General features: G+C 44.7%; 2 protein-coding genes across 2 annotated transcripts in view; both read right to left on the bottom strand.

The window, feature by feature from the left end:
* Positions 1-1,154: 1,154 nt before the first annotated feature.
* Positions 1,155-2,111, bottom strand: LOC139412856 (mid1-interacting protein 1-B-like). Its single transcript, XM_071159603.1, has one exon. The coding sequence runs from the start codon at positions 1,866-1,868 to the stop codon at positions 1,395-1,397; it is 474 nt and encodes a 157-aa protein (XP_071015704.1). The 5' UTR covers positions 1,869-2,111; the 3' UTR covers positions 1,155-1,394.
* A 1,408-nt stretch (positions 2,112-3,519) lies between these two features.
* Positions 3,520-14,274, bottom strand: part of LOC139412855 (tetraspanin-7-like) — a 28,996-nt gene continuing 18,241 nt past the window's right edge. Inside the window, exons 2-8 of the mRNA XM_071159602.1 lie at positions 9,671-9,859; positions 8,807-8,881; positions 8,462-8,557; positions 8,121-8,276; positions 7,961-8,044; positions 6,833-6,914; positions 3,520-5,260 (exon numbers count right to left, since the gene is read on the bottom strand). Of these exons, the coding sequence (XP_071015703.1) occupies positions 6,846-6,914; positions 7,961-8,044; positions 8,121-8,276; positions 8,462-8,557; positions 8,807-8,881; positions 9,671-9,859 (669 nt within the window). The 3' untranslated portion in view covers positions 3,520-5,260; positions 6,833-6,845. The remainder of the gene's footprint in view (positions 5,261-6,832; positions 6,915-7,960; positions 8,045-8,120; positions 8,277-8,461; positions 8,558-8,806; positions 8,882-9,670; positions 9,860-14,274) is intronic.

Genomic DNA, 14,274 nt, shown 5'->3' with positions numbered 1-14,274 from the left:
GAGGCCAGATTTGTAGAGTGCTTGTGATAGTGGGCACATGCACACATTGACCAGTCTTTGCCATAAAGGCCTGAAACTTCCTCAAAGTCACCAATGGCTTCTTGGTAGCCTCTTTGATCAGTCTCCTCCTTGCCCGGTCTTCCAGTTTGGAGGGACGGCCTGATCTATGCGGGGTCTGAGTGGTGCCATACACCTTAACCACTTGTTGATAGCTCATTCATCCCCCTCCTCTCCCCTGTAACTATTCCCCAGGTCGTTGCTGTAAATGAGAATGTGTTCTCAGTCAACTTACCTGGTAAACTAACAGTTAAATAAAAACAAATAATAATGGTCTTAACTGTGCTCCAAGGGACAAAGCCTTTGAATTCTTTTTATATCCAGCCCGACTTGTGCCTTTTCACAACTTTATCTCGTAGATCCTTTGACAGTACCTTTCCTACCATAGTGGACTCATTGCTTTGAATTGCACTACTGAGCAGTGGAGTCCTCTATAAAAAACGGCTTTCATTCTGAAATAATCAAAGTCCTAAACTGGATCACAGATGGAAGACAATTAGCTTGACTTGTGATCTGAAAGGTGGTTGGTTATACCTCAGCAAGTTTGCAATTCTAAGGGGTCCAAATAGGGTATTTTACTGTTTTACTTTGAGTTTAGAAGAGAAAGATTCACTTGGATGTTGTGGGTTATGGTGTGTAAATAAAGCTGGAAAAAGTCTAAATGTGTTTACATTTCAGGCTGTAAAGCAACAAAAGGTGAACATTTTGAAAGGAGGTGGTGACTTTCTATACCCACTGTAGGCTTCAGTTCAGACTAATCACAATCTTACAGTTTAATCAAGTCACAAAACTATCATGCCGAAGTTGTGTACCTCTCAATAAACCAGTGACTGTCAAATAAACTGATCACAACATAACAATAAGCAGATGTTTAATCACCGAGCCGTCATTTCTATAGAAAAATAAAATGGTGCTTAAGTAAGGTTTACAGTTGGTTTTAATCTCTTGGAATCTCTCAAATTCAAAATGATTATCATTTGATTCCAATTCATAGATTATCAAGCATATGATTTAGTCAATGGTATGGCAATGACTCGTTGCTACCATAACATATGAAATCACTGTCAGTAGGCATTATGCAATGTTGCCCAATCAACAACAAAAAATGTTAATGTGGATAGACCATCCATACAACAAGCCAGTAATACACAAGATTTAGTGGAAACAAATCATTCAAACAGTAGATGGAAAATGTTTAACAATGCATATGAAACACGTCTAATAGGTTAAATTGTTTTATTCCCACTGTGGGAATAAATACAAACGATATCACTAGGACATTCCCACCATTCAATGGCTTTTGATGTTATCGTCTGACACACTCAACTTTCTAGTAGTTACAGTCCACAGCCCCTTATTCCAATCTCCTGATTGTACCTGTTCGTGAGGGTGTTTGCTTTCCGGGTAAGCTTAGACAGAACCGTGTGTAGTCCGGTCAAATGATAATGAAATTGTTTCTCCAAATCATCATCATCGGATTCTATTCTGGATATGTCCAACGCGGTCACCCCCATTTTTTCTTTCCGCCTGTCATCGGCTTGTAGGACCCCCCATTCGATGTCATTCCTGATCGATTTTAATAGCACATAGTAATTGTACATGTCCCCGTCCTGGAAATAGGTGGTTGACCCATTGCTGGCGGTCCTAATCGGTGATATCGTTTTCACCTCTTCTTCCTCGTCTAGAGGCACGTCTCTTAGCAGACTAGGAACCATCACCGTCTGATCCATGTTATTTACGGCACCAATAAATCGGTTCATTGCATTGAACAGTGAATTCTTTTGATTGTACGAATCCGAAATTTGCATCATTTTTGCGAGAAACCTGACCGCGTGCAGACAATCTAGTTACCTCGCGTCACCGATGATAATGCAGTTTTACTCTGTCAGTCTGAAATCAACCTTAGCAAGCTAACTAGCTAATGCTCTTTATCGGATTACAATTACAAATTTAGCTGCTGCAAAAGCTTACTCAGTCCGAGGAAACGTCCAGACTTCTCAAACGTCTTGCCTGCCTTGTGAGAACTGTACTACCTAACGTTACTCACTAATTGACTAACAAGTGGCTTTTTTCTAAGGGCGTTCCCGGATCTGTCTCAGTCGAATGTTTTCCCCCTCGGGCCAAAGTAACAGGATGAACGACCTGAAATAAGAGACACCATACGGTTAGTTACTTCAAGTAACGTTATTTCAGTATCATTAGTTGCATAGTAGGCCTACCAAAAATTAAGAAATCCTCACACTGGCCAATAGATGCTTCCGTTCTCAACTCACTGAATTAACAGCTAACATTAGCTAGCCATATTTGTAGAATAGATTTAGCTCAAGCAGTACAAACTCACCGTGATGTTATAGTCCCTGGTATTTTTCCGAATAACCACTTCACCTGTTAAACTTCTGTGGAAGGCATAAAGTCTTAATTTGACAGCTTGGTGTGAGCCAAGCGACCGATAGCAGCTTGCTAGCTTAATTAATAAATCCTCAGCACCAGCAGGAGGACGGTGAGATGCAGAGTGGCGTACTTGCGTCAGCCCACAAGCCGTAACTCCGTTTTCAGCCAATCAGATTTTAGCCGGTCTCTCACACACCCGGCTGATTTTCTGCCAAGTTAACTCACGGTTAGAACATGTTTACTTCCTTCAACAAAAACACCTATCTTTACCTTCCTTCCATACTTCCTCTTTTGGAGAGATTATGAAGAAAATAACATAATGTTACTTCTATACTGATAACTCAAATGTGTACTATGACAAACTTGCTTTCACAGTTTTAGTAAAACCAGGGCTCGTGTACATTTGAATTTGAGGGTCTCAAATGACATTCTTTCAAAGAAATACGGAGGCGAGGAAAGAATCATAATTATGTAATTTGAGATGTGGAATAGAGCAGGCTCATCTGAGGAAACTGGCGACGTGTTGAAGCAGGAGTTTAATTCAGGCTGGGGTTGCGTCATTCCCGCCCACAAAAACACTTTAAGTAGTAGGTGTACTAGTGACAATTTTAACAATGTATACACTATCCACAAAGTAGTTCGTTTTTTATGCTGTATCAACATAGTATAGTTTGATGCTGTAACAGATTCATGATCACGAATACGGATGTCCATTGTGAATAAGTTACATTGTAACAAACGGTAAGGATTTCATTGGATGTTGTTCTTGTTCGTAATTTTTTTTTAGAGTCAAGCCCATAAAGATCCTATTAAATTATTCTAATTGCTAATTCTATGGTCAAATCTGTCTCACAAACACCCTTTCTAGACGGGATCGCGAATACGTTTTTCATAGATGTGATAGTGACACCGTGGGGTAAAAAATATTGTTGCTACCTGTAAATTATATTGGATCTATCAGGGGCAGAATTAATTAATGATGATTAACTACCCACGTTATTATCAACAACAGAAAATACTCGGTTCTAGAAACAAAAGAGTAAATATCTCACAACAGAAGCTCACAACTGAAACGATGTAATGACCATTTTATTAATAGATTTAAGATCACAATTGTTCACAATATCAACATACATTTGTTGGCATGCTAGCTGGTGATGCATTTTAAAACGTTTTCTTTGTTTATACAGTCTTATTTCATCTGTCCAATTTTGGATTGAGAGATAAATTGATCATGTACATTGGTTTTATACTGATCCCGCGAAAACACAGAGCAACTTCAGAATGCGTCAAAACCCCAAAACAAAAACCTAAACGAATCCTAGTAATTAGAGAAATAGAATCTTGGAACCAGCTTTCTGTACTCACATGACAGTTGAATGAAACCAGTAACAGTGTCAGTGACCTCGGTGGTCTGCCCCACTCCATTCTACCCCCAGGCCCTCACTAAAGCTTAGTATTCCTACAGTCATTACCACCTAAGAGGTTGCTGTCATTTTACTGATTCTCCATTTAAGTAATACACAAAAGTGGCAAATCTTTAAAAAGTGGTATTTCATTTGATTGTTACAAGCCAGAGCAATGACAGACCGAATCGAGCTCGAACACCTCAAGTCCTGCCACTGAGAATGACTCTCTCTCTCTTTCTCTCACTGGACACAGACATCAATTTATTGTCTATTCCACATCATTTCATTGAAATGACAATGTTGATTCAACCAGTCTGTGCCCAGTTGGCTCTCTCTCTGTCTACCAATCCCATATAGTGAGAAGCAAACGGCAACAACAAAAGACAGAAAGTAGAATAGTCTTCTCTCATCATCAGAAAGCAGTGCTGAAACTCTAGTTTGTGCAGCGATATGCGTCAGTCAGGGAGGAGGGTGTTGGAACCGAATGTACTGGGGTGTGGCGGTGGAGAGAGAGAGAGATAGAGAACTGGATGTGCTGGAGAATGGACAAGGATAGTCAAATAGAGTGGGATCTCAAGCAGAAGGGGAATGTGTAAAAACATTTGAACACTAAAACTGGGGTTTAAACCAGAAAAATGGCTGTGTCTCAGACTACTGTTATAGAAACACACATGACTAGTTAAGACTTTTAAAATGAAATATTACAACAACAAAACAACATTATGACTAACCAACTGACAGACAGAAGGCACAGGGGAGGGAGTGGCAGAGATCACCAAGTACAGGACTGAATACAGAGGATCTAAACGCATCACAAATACACATCTCCAGAGAGCAACTTGCACAAGGTCATTTAGAGTGATAGTCATTAGAAGCAGGATGTAGGTGTACTGTAGTCCATGTAGCAGCAAAAAGCAGACGCTGTGTGTGTGCGTGTGTGTCAGTCAGAGAAACTCAGTCCCTTCTGAGTAGGCTCAAGTTTCTTTCGAAGACCTCATATTGGAAATTCTGATGGCATCTCTCAAAGTATTTCCAGGAAATTTAGACTGGGGAAGATAGCAGTGGAACGAGGAGCTATGTTGCATCAAGGCAATTTCTTAGGAATATTGTCAACTTGTGTAAGTGAAGATTGGTACTGTTTGAATTAGGCATGGCATGCCTGGATCAGAGCATATGGCTGAGGCAGGTGCTAATCGACAACCATTCATTTTAGAAGAATTAAGGTTTTGAAAGGTAACATTTTTAGTCATGGCATGATGGCATATTAAGGAATGTGTTGAAAGAGAGAAAAAGAGAGCGATAAAGTAAGAAAGATAAGGAGTGGAAAAGTAAGAATGGAGTGTTTGGGTGTGTTCCTCCCCAGTTTCCAAGGTGATGTGTACTCTCTCCTCCTCCTGGTCTCCCTGGAAGGAAACAAATAACAAAGGTGCTGACAATCACAGAGAGACTCAACATGATTGTGTGTGTACGTGTGTGTCTGCGCATGTGTGACTACATTCCCTGAAAACACCATCACCACCACCCATAATCAGTGACAACGAAGGGATCCTCTCTTTTGGAACTTGTCACCTGAAGCTTTTGGAAGACAGATCTCCCTGAGAAGTCTCTGCAGGGCCGCCACACAGCCAGAGGGATAGCCATTTGTCTGCTGTAATGAGCCTTTGGACTGTGATGTGTGTAAGAAGCCTAAATGCCACTCTCTCTCTCTGCACCTGTGGAACGCAGTCTGTCGGTTAACCCTCCCGGAGCCTCCCATGCCAGGCTTCAGGTCTATTTAGAGCCCTGAGGCTTCTGAAGTGACAAAACAGCCAACCAATGTCTGATGGATAGGAGCCAGTAATAGTTTCTGCAAGCTTCGAATTGACAATGCCGCTCTGGTGAAGCTCGGCCATGCTAACCGCTAGCAGGCTAAACCCTATCAGGCTAAACCCTATGAGGCTAAACCCTATGAGGTTAAGCCAGTGTGTCATAGGGGGGAGAAGTGGGGGATTCTAACTCTTTAAGGCATAATCACGCCACCCAGCCCTGCCAACACGGTATAAATCAGAGTGTTTAATTGCGAGCCAAACAGCTTTATTTATAATCCACAGCAGCACAGTCGGGGACAGCCAATTAGAGGGGCCTGCTGGGAAGGTGTGAGCTAGCGATAACTACCTTGCATAGTGAGATCACGTTTGTGTGTGTGTGTGTGTGTTTGACTGCGACTTGCAGGGGGCTGTAGGGGTTCCAGCCATGGAGGTCTGTGACACAACCCCTTATTACACTGGATGCATTGCACTTAGTCACAGAGACAAATAGCACTACACAAGTGTGTGTGTGTGTGTAGCACTCTGGTACCCTGCAGATAATGACCCATTTTGTATTCTACATGAGTCAAATTAAATGGAGTCCATTGCCCATGTTGTGAATGGCTGCTGATCATACAAGGATTTATACATTGCTAGGCATGACCGCCTTGTTGACCTGATAGCCAGCGAGGTGGGACAAGTGGTCTCACCAACAGCACGCATGCATAAACATTCCTGTTTCCTGTGTGCCAGATGTTGTTGTTGTGGGGGGAGGCCAGGGGGAGGTGTTCGTTTTGGAAGTGGGCTGCTCATTGGACGGCTACATGGAGCAGGCCTTTGCTGAGAAGCTGCTTAAATAACAGCCCCTCGTGGCATGCTGGGACAGCCTGGGGTGGAGGTGCAAGCTGGTGGGGTGGAGGTGCAAGCTGGCGGGGCTGATATTTGGCAGTCTCGGCCACGTACACAGGCTTGCAGTGCGTGGCCTCCAGATTGCGGGCCTGACAAAAACCAGGGCAAAGCAATTGGCTAGGTACTGCTCTGTTTCAGCTGTCATGGGCAGCCTAGCTGTTTGGAGAAGGATGTGCTTTCTGTGCCCTGCACACAGGGACCTTTGACATGTTTGGATCCTTTTTTTGTCAATTTGATTGGTGGATTCAAATGAAGTATTTGTGTGTGTGTCAGACTCACCTGCACCTCACTGCTACACCATCTCATATTGGTTGGCAGTGATAAGCCGCGACAGACAGCATGCCAACAGCATACCAATTGACTGGAGAGAAAGAGAGAGAGAGTGAAAAAGAGAGAGTGGGAGAAAGAGAGAGAGAGAGATATAATGGGGGAGAGAGAGAGTGGGAGAGAGCAAGAGAGGAGAGAGTGGGGGTGGTGATGAAAATGAGTCAGTTCCAACAGCACACAATAAATAATCTCTCTTAAAGGTCCTCAGTCTTCCCTCCTTCCTCCCCCTCTTCCCTTCACCCTTCCCCCTCTTCCCTCCACCCTCCCCCTCTTCCCGCCACCCTCTCCCTCTTCCCTCCACCCTCTCCCTCTTCCCTCCATCCTCATTGCCAGGGGATGGAGGGCCAAGGAGGGATCAGGGAAGGAGGAGAGGAGGGATCAGGGAAGGAAGAGAGGAGGGATAGGGACAAGATGAATTAAAGGGGTGGCTGCTCCTATAAGAGGTGTCATTGATCTCTCTCTGCCACCCCTCCTTCTCCCCTCGCCGCTTCCCTCCATAACGTTTACGGTGAAATTAATGGGCTCGGGACTGCAGAAGAGCAGGCCGTCGCAGGTCACAGCGTCCACGGAGACACACACACACTCTCACTCTCTCTACCTACCTCCCCCAGGCCCATTAAGGGTAATGGAGGGGGTCGCTGTGACGACGAGCAGCGCTGTGGGGCTAATCGAGCATGTCAGCCGAGCAGGAGGTAACGACCACACTCGCGCAGAGTAGAGAGAGAGAGGAGAGAGAGGAGAGAGCGAAGGAGGGAGAGGAGAAATGAGGAGAGAGAGGAGAAATGGAGAGAGAAGAGGAATGGAGAGAGAGGGAGCTGGAGAAGGAAGGAGGTAGGGGAGAGAGAGTGTGTGTGTGTGTGCTGTTGTACTCTGGTCTGCATAATAGTTCCCGAGGCGCGCCTGAATGGTATGTGTGTGATGGAACAGGCTCTGAGTGGCGGACTAGCTGATTGGGTCTGAAGGAGCAGCGGTGAACACTGCCCTAGCCGTGTGTAATCATTAATAACCTGCACTGGGCGCACGCTCACACACACACACAGAAGGAGAGTGGAAGAACAACTGGCCCATACTGTTACTTACTTGTGAGACAGCTATTCCAAATGTCACTCCAGCAATGATCCCCATGTTAGTCTCAATGAAGTCAGTCACCAGCTCATAACAGCCCTGTAGAAGACAAGACAAGTGAGTGTGTTTGTCAGTGTGTACGGTGTGTGTCTGTCTGTCCGTGTGTGTGTCTGACCTGCTGGTGGACCTTGCTGGGGGCTATGGTGACATTGTGCAGGTCAGAAGCGTTACAGTCAGAGATGCTGGCACAGCAGCTGGGTGGGATGCCGTTGTTAGGGAACCAGATACTGGACAACCAGCTGGTGTAGTTCAACACACCACAGCATTTCAACTGGAGGGAGAGAGGGGGGATGGAGAGAGATGGAGAGGGAGAGAGAGCGAGAGAGGGATGGAGAGGGGGGGGGAGAGAGAGAGAGCAAGAGAGATAGAGAGTGAGGGGGTTGGAGAGAGAGCGATTTATCACAGTCCATTTTTAATCACAACCCTAATTTGGCTGTCAAGATGACCGTCACTCACACTGCGCTGCACATTGTCCACAGCCAGGCTCCTCTCGTCCTGGGAATTGTAGTTCTTCACTGCCTCACTGAAGGTCCTCTGGAAGGTTCCCTTTATCTGGGAACACAAACACAAAGTTCTTGTTGTGTTCATAGCTTCTCCCGTTGTGAAACAGATGGACACTCTGACTGATGAATTCTGCCCACTGGGCACACACTGGTTGAATCAACATTGTATCCACGTCAGTTCAACAAAATTACGTTGAACTAACGTGGAATAGAAGTTGAATCGACATCTGTGCCCAGTGGGTGGGTACTCATGATCCTGTGGGTGAGTGCCAGAGGCAGGTATGGCAGGGCCACCTACCTCATGACGAAAGACAAAGCCGGAGATGCCAGCCACAAGCTCTGCCAGGAAGATCAGGGACAGGAACATGGCATACTGCAGAGAGAGGGCACACAGGGCGCCACAAAACAGACACTGAGTTACTGTGTATATTTTGCAGACTTTCTCACCCTTTGCTCACGATAAGATTCTCGAAACACTGCAAGGAACGTTGAATGACAATAGGAAAGGAAGACATTTTCAGAAGGAAAGAAATCAAAAATGAAACAAAGACATAAACAAACCCACTGGGCACACACTGGTTGAATTAACGTTGTTTCCACGTCATTTCAATGATATTACTTTGAACCAATGTGGAACAGATGTTGAATTCTGTTTCTAGACAAATTTGAGTTACTCGGATGACAACTTCTCCTAGCTCTCACCAGCTTCTCCTAGCGCTCACCAACTTCTCCTAGCTCTCATCAACTTCTCCTAGCTCTCATCAACTTCTCCTAGCTCTCACCAACTTCTCCTAGCTCTCATCAACTTCTCCTAGCTCTCATCAACTTCTCCTAGCTCTCACCAACTTCTCCTAGCGCTCACCAACTTCTCCTAGCCCTCACCAACTTCTCTTAGCTCTCACCAACTTCTCCTAGCTCTCACCAACTTCTCCTAGCCCTCATCAACTTCTCCTAGCTCTCACCAACTTCTCCTAGCTCTCATCAACTTCTCCTAGCTCTCATCAACTTCTCCTAGCTCTCAACAACTTATCCTAGCTCTCATCAACTTCTCCTAGCTCTCACCAACTTCTCCTAGCGCTCACCAACTTCTCCTAGCCCTCACCAACTTCTCCTAGCTCTCACCAACTTCTCCTAGCTCTCACCAACTTCTCCTAGCTCTCACCAGCTTGAGCATCCATGGGCTCCCGCGGCAGGTAGCGAAGCATCCAAACAGTCCGAACACGATGATGCATGTTCCGGTGCCGATGAGAACATAAGGAGCGTTGGTGGAGCTGTCAGCGATGATAGATATGTACGCACCCAGCATAAACTTTCCCCATAGTCCCACAGCCAAGAGGATCGCCCCCGTGATCTGGACAGAGAGAAAGAGAGAGCGAGAGAGAGAGGGGCGAGAGAAGGTGAAAGAGCATTAGAGGCCTGTCACTAAAAAGTCATCAAGGGCATCACTGGAGGTTTCAGACCCATAGAGATGATAGGTGGCACAACTGTAACACAAACATCACAGCTTCATGCTAAATGACACGTTCATATGATATGAAATGTCAGTGGTCTGTTTAAGCAGTCGTCCATAAAAGCAGTCACTTTCTCTGTGTAATAAACCATTGATTACACTGTAAAGGATACACTGCCGATCTACTATAATGCTGTTAGTGGCACTGGAGATAGCTCTTTGCTGCCACCCAATGAAAGAAACTGAATCCTCACTGCATGGCTCATGAGACAGAAGAGAAAGCGAGACATTTTATAGGCTCTTTTTTCTGGTTAAAAATAACTAAAACTTACTAAGTAGACCAGACCCAGCTGCTGTCAAGTTTTCAAGATATTTCACTTTCAAAATACAGAACTCATACTGTACGATGATTTCTGTATTTTGAAAGATACATATCTTGAAAACTTGAGTGTCGACAAGCAAAACATTTTGGGACAATGTCAACAATGGGTCAATGAAACAAATACAAATTCCATTAAGTAGATGGGAACTGTGAACATTTGTTTCAATGGCAAACAGCCTTTATGGGATATCTTGATTTTTCCACCATCTTTGGCCCTACTCGTGAATGATGACTGGTGTGTCATGACCAGGAAAAACTCCATATTCATAAGGCGAAAAACTATTTTATTCGTGGAAGGTTAGTAGAACTTACGCCACAGGCTAGGATAATTCATGTAGCGGGTTAGGAGACTGAGGTTAAGGTTAGGAAATGGGTTAGGTTTAGCGAAAATGCTCTCCTAACCTACTATGAAAATCACTTTGTATCGAAGTGGCGTGAAAAGAGTGACTGAGTGAATGCAGGCGTTCCAAAAGCCCACCCAACACCAGCATGCATTAGTCGCTGTAGACTGAACACTTTGCTCTCTCTGTGATATAAACACTAGATGACTAATAGGGGATGCTGTGTTGAAGCATCCGCACCTCCATCTTGGCTCTAACCCTGGGTTATGATGCATTTTGTCAGTGCATCATACAAAACCCTCTTCCCATTCTTTTATGTTGTTGTTATATTTGTGTGTTTCTACTAGTGCTTATTATGTGCACCCAATGATTGTGGATTGTGATTTCTATGTATTGGCCATTGAGAGGCTTTGAAGCCACCTGTCGGCCATATTGGTACTCCCCAGTAGGACCAGTCCTCCATAGGAATAAATGGGATGCTACTGTATTTCAGTTAAATGTTTCAAGAACATGTATTTAAGTATTTTTTTGTTGAAGTGGGGACAGTAACATTAGTAATAAAACAAATTATACTATATTGTTATTTTATGTTTAGCTCACATAATATGCATGAATGTGTCTGTAACAGAATAAACGAGGCAAAAACAAATGTACACATTAATACATGCATTTCCTGTGCTTCAAAAATGTGATTTACAACAGTGAGGGAGTGCCAACACAGCGCCCCCTATCAGTCATCTAGTGTATAAATAAATAATTGTGTGCACCAGACTATTCTGTGTAGAGCCCTCTAGTAGTGTGTTCTTGAACCAGCAGATGGTGCTGTGGTTATTGGTAAAGACTGGAATTTGGTATTTGGTATTTTATTAGGATCCCCATTAGCTGTTGCAAAAGCAGCAGCTACTCTTCCTGGGGTCCAACACACAAAACATGAAACATAATACAGAATGACATAATACAGAACATCATTAGACAAGAACAGCTGAAGGAATACAGCAGTGGCACGCCCACCTGTCCAGAGGAGAAGATGCCATTCCCTTTGATGAGGAAAAAAATCATACAAACTGTTCTGAACAGTGAGAGATTGTGGGTCTAGAAAGGTAGGCTACTACTATCTAACCTCAACGTGTAGCTGGTAAATTATTATTTTACCTTTATTTAACTTGGCAAGTCATTTAAGAACAAATTCTTATTTACAATGACGGCCTACCCCGGCCAAACCCTAACCCAGACAACGCTGGGCCAATTGTGCACTGTCCTATGGGACTCCCAATCACAGCCCATGGTGATACAGTCTGGAATTGAACCAGGGTCTGTAGTGACACCTCTAGCACTGAGCTGCAGGCCTTAGACGGCTGCGCCACTCGGGAGCCCCACATATACACATACACAAAAACCATGACAGATGAATCTCCTCCTCCATATCATGAAATTAATGTGGAGTGAAAAGTGGGTTAATATATTCACTTTGGGGATTTGTGGTCCTTGTTCAAAGCAGGGGTTCCACTCAAGGACTGGGTTCTCCATGGAGTTCCTCTCTATATCTCTCCATTATTATTAATATACGCATATTTTAGTCATTAATTAACATATGTGTGGTAGGGAAGATCAGGAATCAGGATTACATCTAAAATGACAATAACTGGAGTTCCTTTCTTTGTAAAACCAGTTAGCAGTTCGCAGGGTTGGGTCAAGGTTTTCGTCATTGTTAAGGCCGGCTAGTCGTCCCTTACTAGCATAGCAATGACATCACTGAAGAAACTATCACCCCTGCCCTCAACCATAACTAAATATGCTTATCTTATCTCACCTTATAGCTTGTAGCCTCTGGTAGAAGCTCACTCCTTCCTTACACAAGCCAGAAGGCGTTGGCTCAGCTGGTGTGAGATGTGAACACAGTATCATAAGACTCTTTGCCCACCAGTGCTCTGCCATACAAATCTGCCTATTCAATATTTTATTTAACCAGGCAAGTCAGTTAAGAACAAATTCTTATTTACAATGACGGCCTAGGACCGGTGGGTTAACTGCCTTGTTCAGGGGCAGAACGACAGATTTTTACCTTGTCAGCTCAGGGATTTGATCTTGCAACCTTTCGGTTACTAGTCCAAAACTCTAACCACTAGGCTACCTGCCGCCCCAAACCAATATGTGTCTAACCCACACAGAACAGCAGCAGAGGAAGACTTTATTTGATATAAACACAGCAGAGAGGAAGCACATGGAAAAATGTTACCTAACCAATGAAATACAGGGTCAGATATTTTGTAATTCCCCTGATGGTTAAGTTTAGGATAGGAGTTAGAGAGATCTGATCCTAGATCTTTGGTAACGGGCAACATCTACCTCGAGCAGTGGCGCAGTGGCACAGCGGTTGCATCCCAAATGGCACCCTATTCCCTACATAGTGCACTTCCCATAGGGCTCTGGTCAAAAGTAGTGCACTATATAGGGAGCCATTTGGGAAGCGTCACCTCCCTGTAGCCACCATGCGTTGGGAAATTATGTTGTGATTCTGAGCATGTCTGGCGCTGGCCGTGCGTCAGAGGCCCGCTGACACATACAGAGCAGCCTGCCTGCCCCCCTCACTGTCTGCCTGCCTCCCTCCCTACCCCCTCCCTGTCTGCCATTCTCCCTCCCTCCCTGTCTCCCTCCCTGCGTCCCTGCCTGCCTGCCTGCCTCCCTGTCTGTCTGTCTGTCTGCCTGATTACCCAAGAACACAGCACGAGAAGGAACAGCAACACTCTCACAGGTGGAGTGAGTCAGAGAGAGAGAGAGAGAGAGAGAGAGAGAGAGAGAGAGATAGTATTTAGTGTGAGATAGAAGAGAGAGAGAGATTAAAGAGTGCGAGAGGTGAGTCACTGCCCGACATGTAGCATGACACTTAGACAGCGTATTCATCAATGTTGTTGTTCGACGTTATGCAGAACATATCCCAGTCCACGTGATAGAAGCAATCTTGAAGCATGGAATCCGATTGGTCCGACCAGCGTTGAACAGACCTGAGTGCGGGTGCTTCCTGTTTTAGTTTCTGTCTATAGGCTGGAAGCAACAAAATGGAGTCGTGGTCATCTTTTCCGAAGGGAGGGCAGGGGAGGGCCTTATATGCGTCGCGGAAGTTAGAATAACAGTGATCTAGGGTTTTGCCAGCCCTGGTAGCACAATCGATATGCTGAGAATTTGGGGAGCCTTGTTTTCAGATTAGGCTTGTTAAAATCCCCAGCTACAATAAATGCAGCCTCAGGATATGTGGTTTCCAGTTTACATAGAGTCGAATGAAGTTATTTCAGGGCCGGCGATGTGTCTGCTTGGGGGGGATATATACACGGCTGTGATTATGATGGAAGAGAATTCTCTTGGTAGATAATGCGGTCGGCATTTGATTGTGAGGAATTCTAGGTAGGGGAACAAAAGGACTTGAGTTCCTGTATGTTGTTATGATCAGACCGCGTCTCGTTAATCACAAGGCCTACACCCCCGCCCTTCTTCTTACCAGAGAGATGCGTGTTTCTACCGACTCCGATAGCGTGTCTCGAGTGAGCCATGTTTCCGTGAAACAAAGAACGTTACAGTCTCTGATGTCTCTCTGGAAG

This window comes from Oncorhynchus clarkii, chromosome 7, assembly GCF_045791955.1.
Source record: "Oncorhynchus clarkii lewisi isolate Uvic-CL-2024 chromosome 7, UVic_Ocla_1.0, whole genome shotgun sequence".
Lineage (NCBI taxonomy): Eukaryota > Metazoa > Chordata > Actinopteri > Salmoniformes > Salmonidae > Oncorhynchus > Oncorhynchus clarkii.
This window is presented reverse-complemented; position numbering and strand designations above follow the sequence as displayed.

What these genes read in the sequence shown, in the direction of transcription:
- LOC139412856 (XM_071159603.1), bottom strand. Translation starts at nt 1,868, where the DNA reads ATGATGCAAATTTCGGATTCGTACAATCAAAAGAATTCACTGTTCAAT.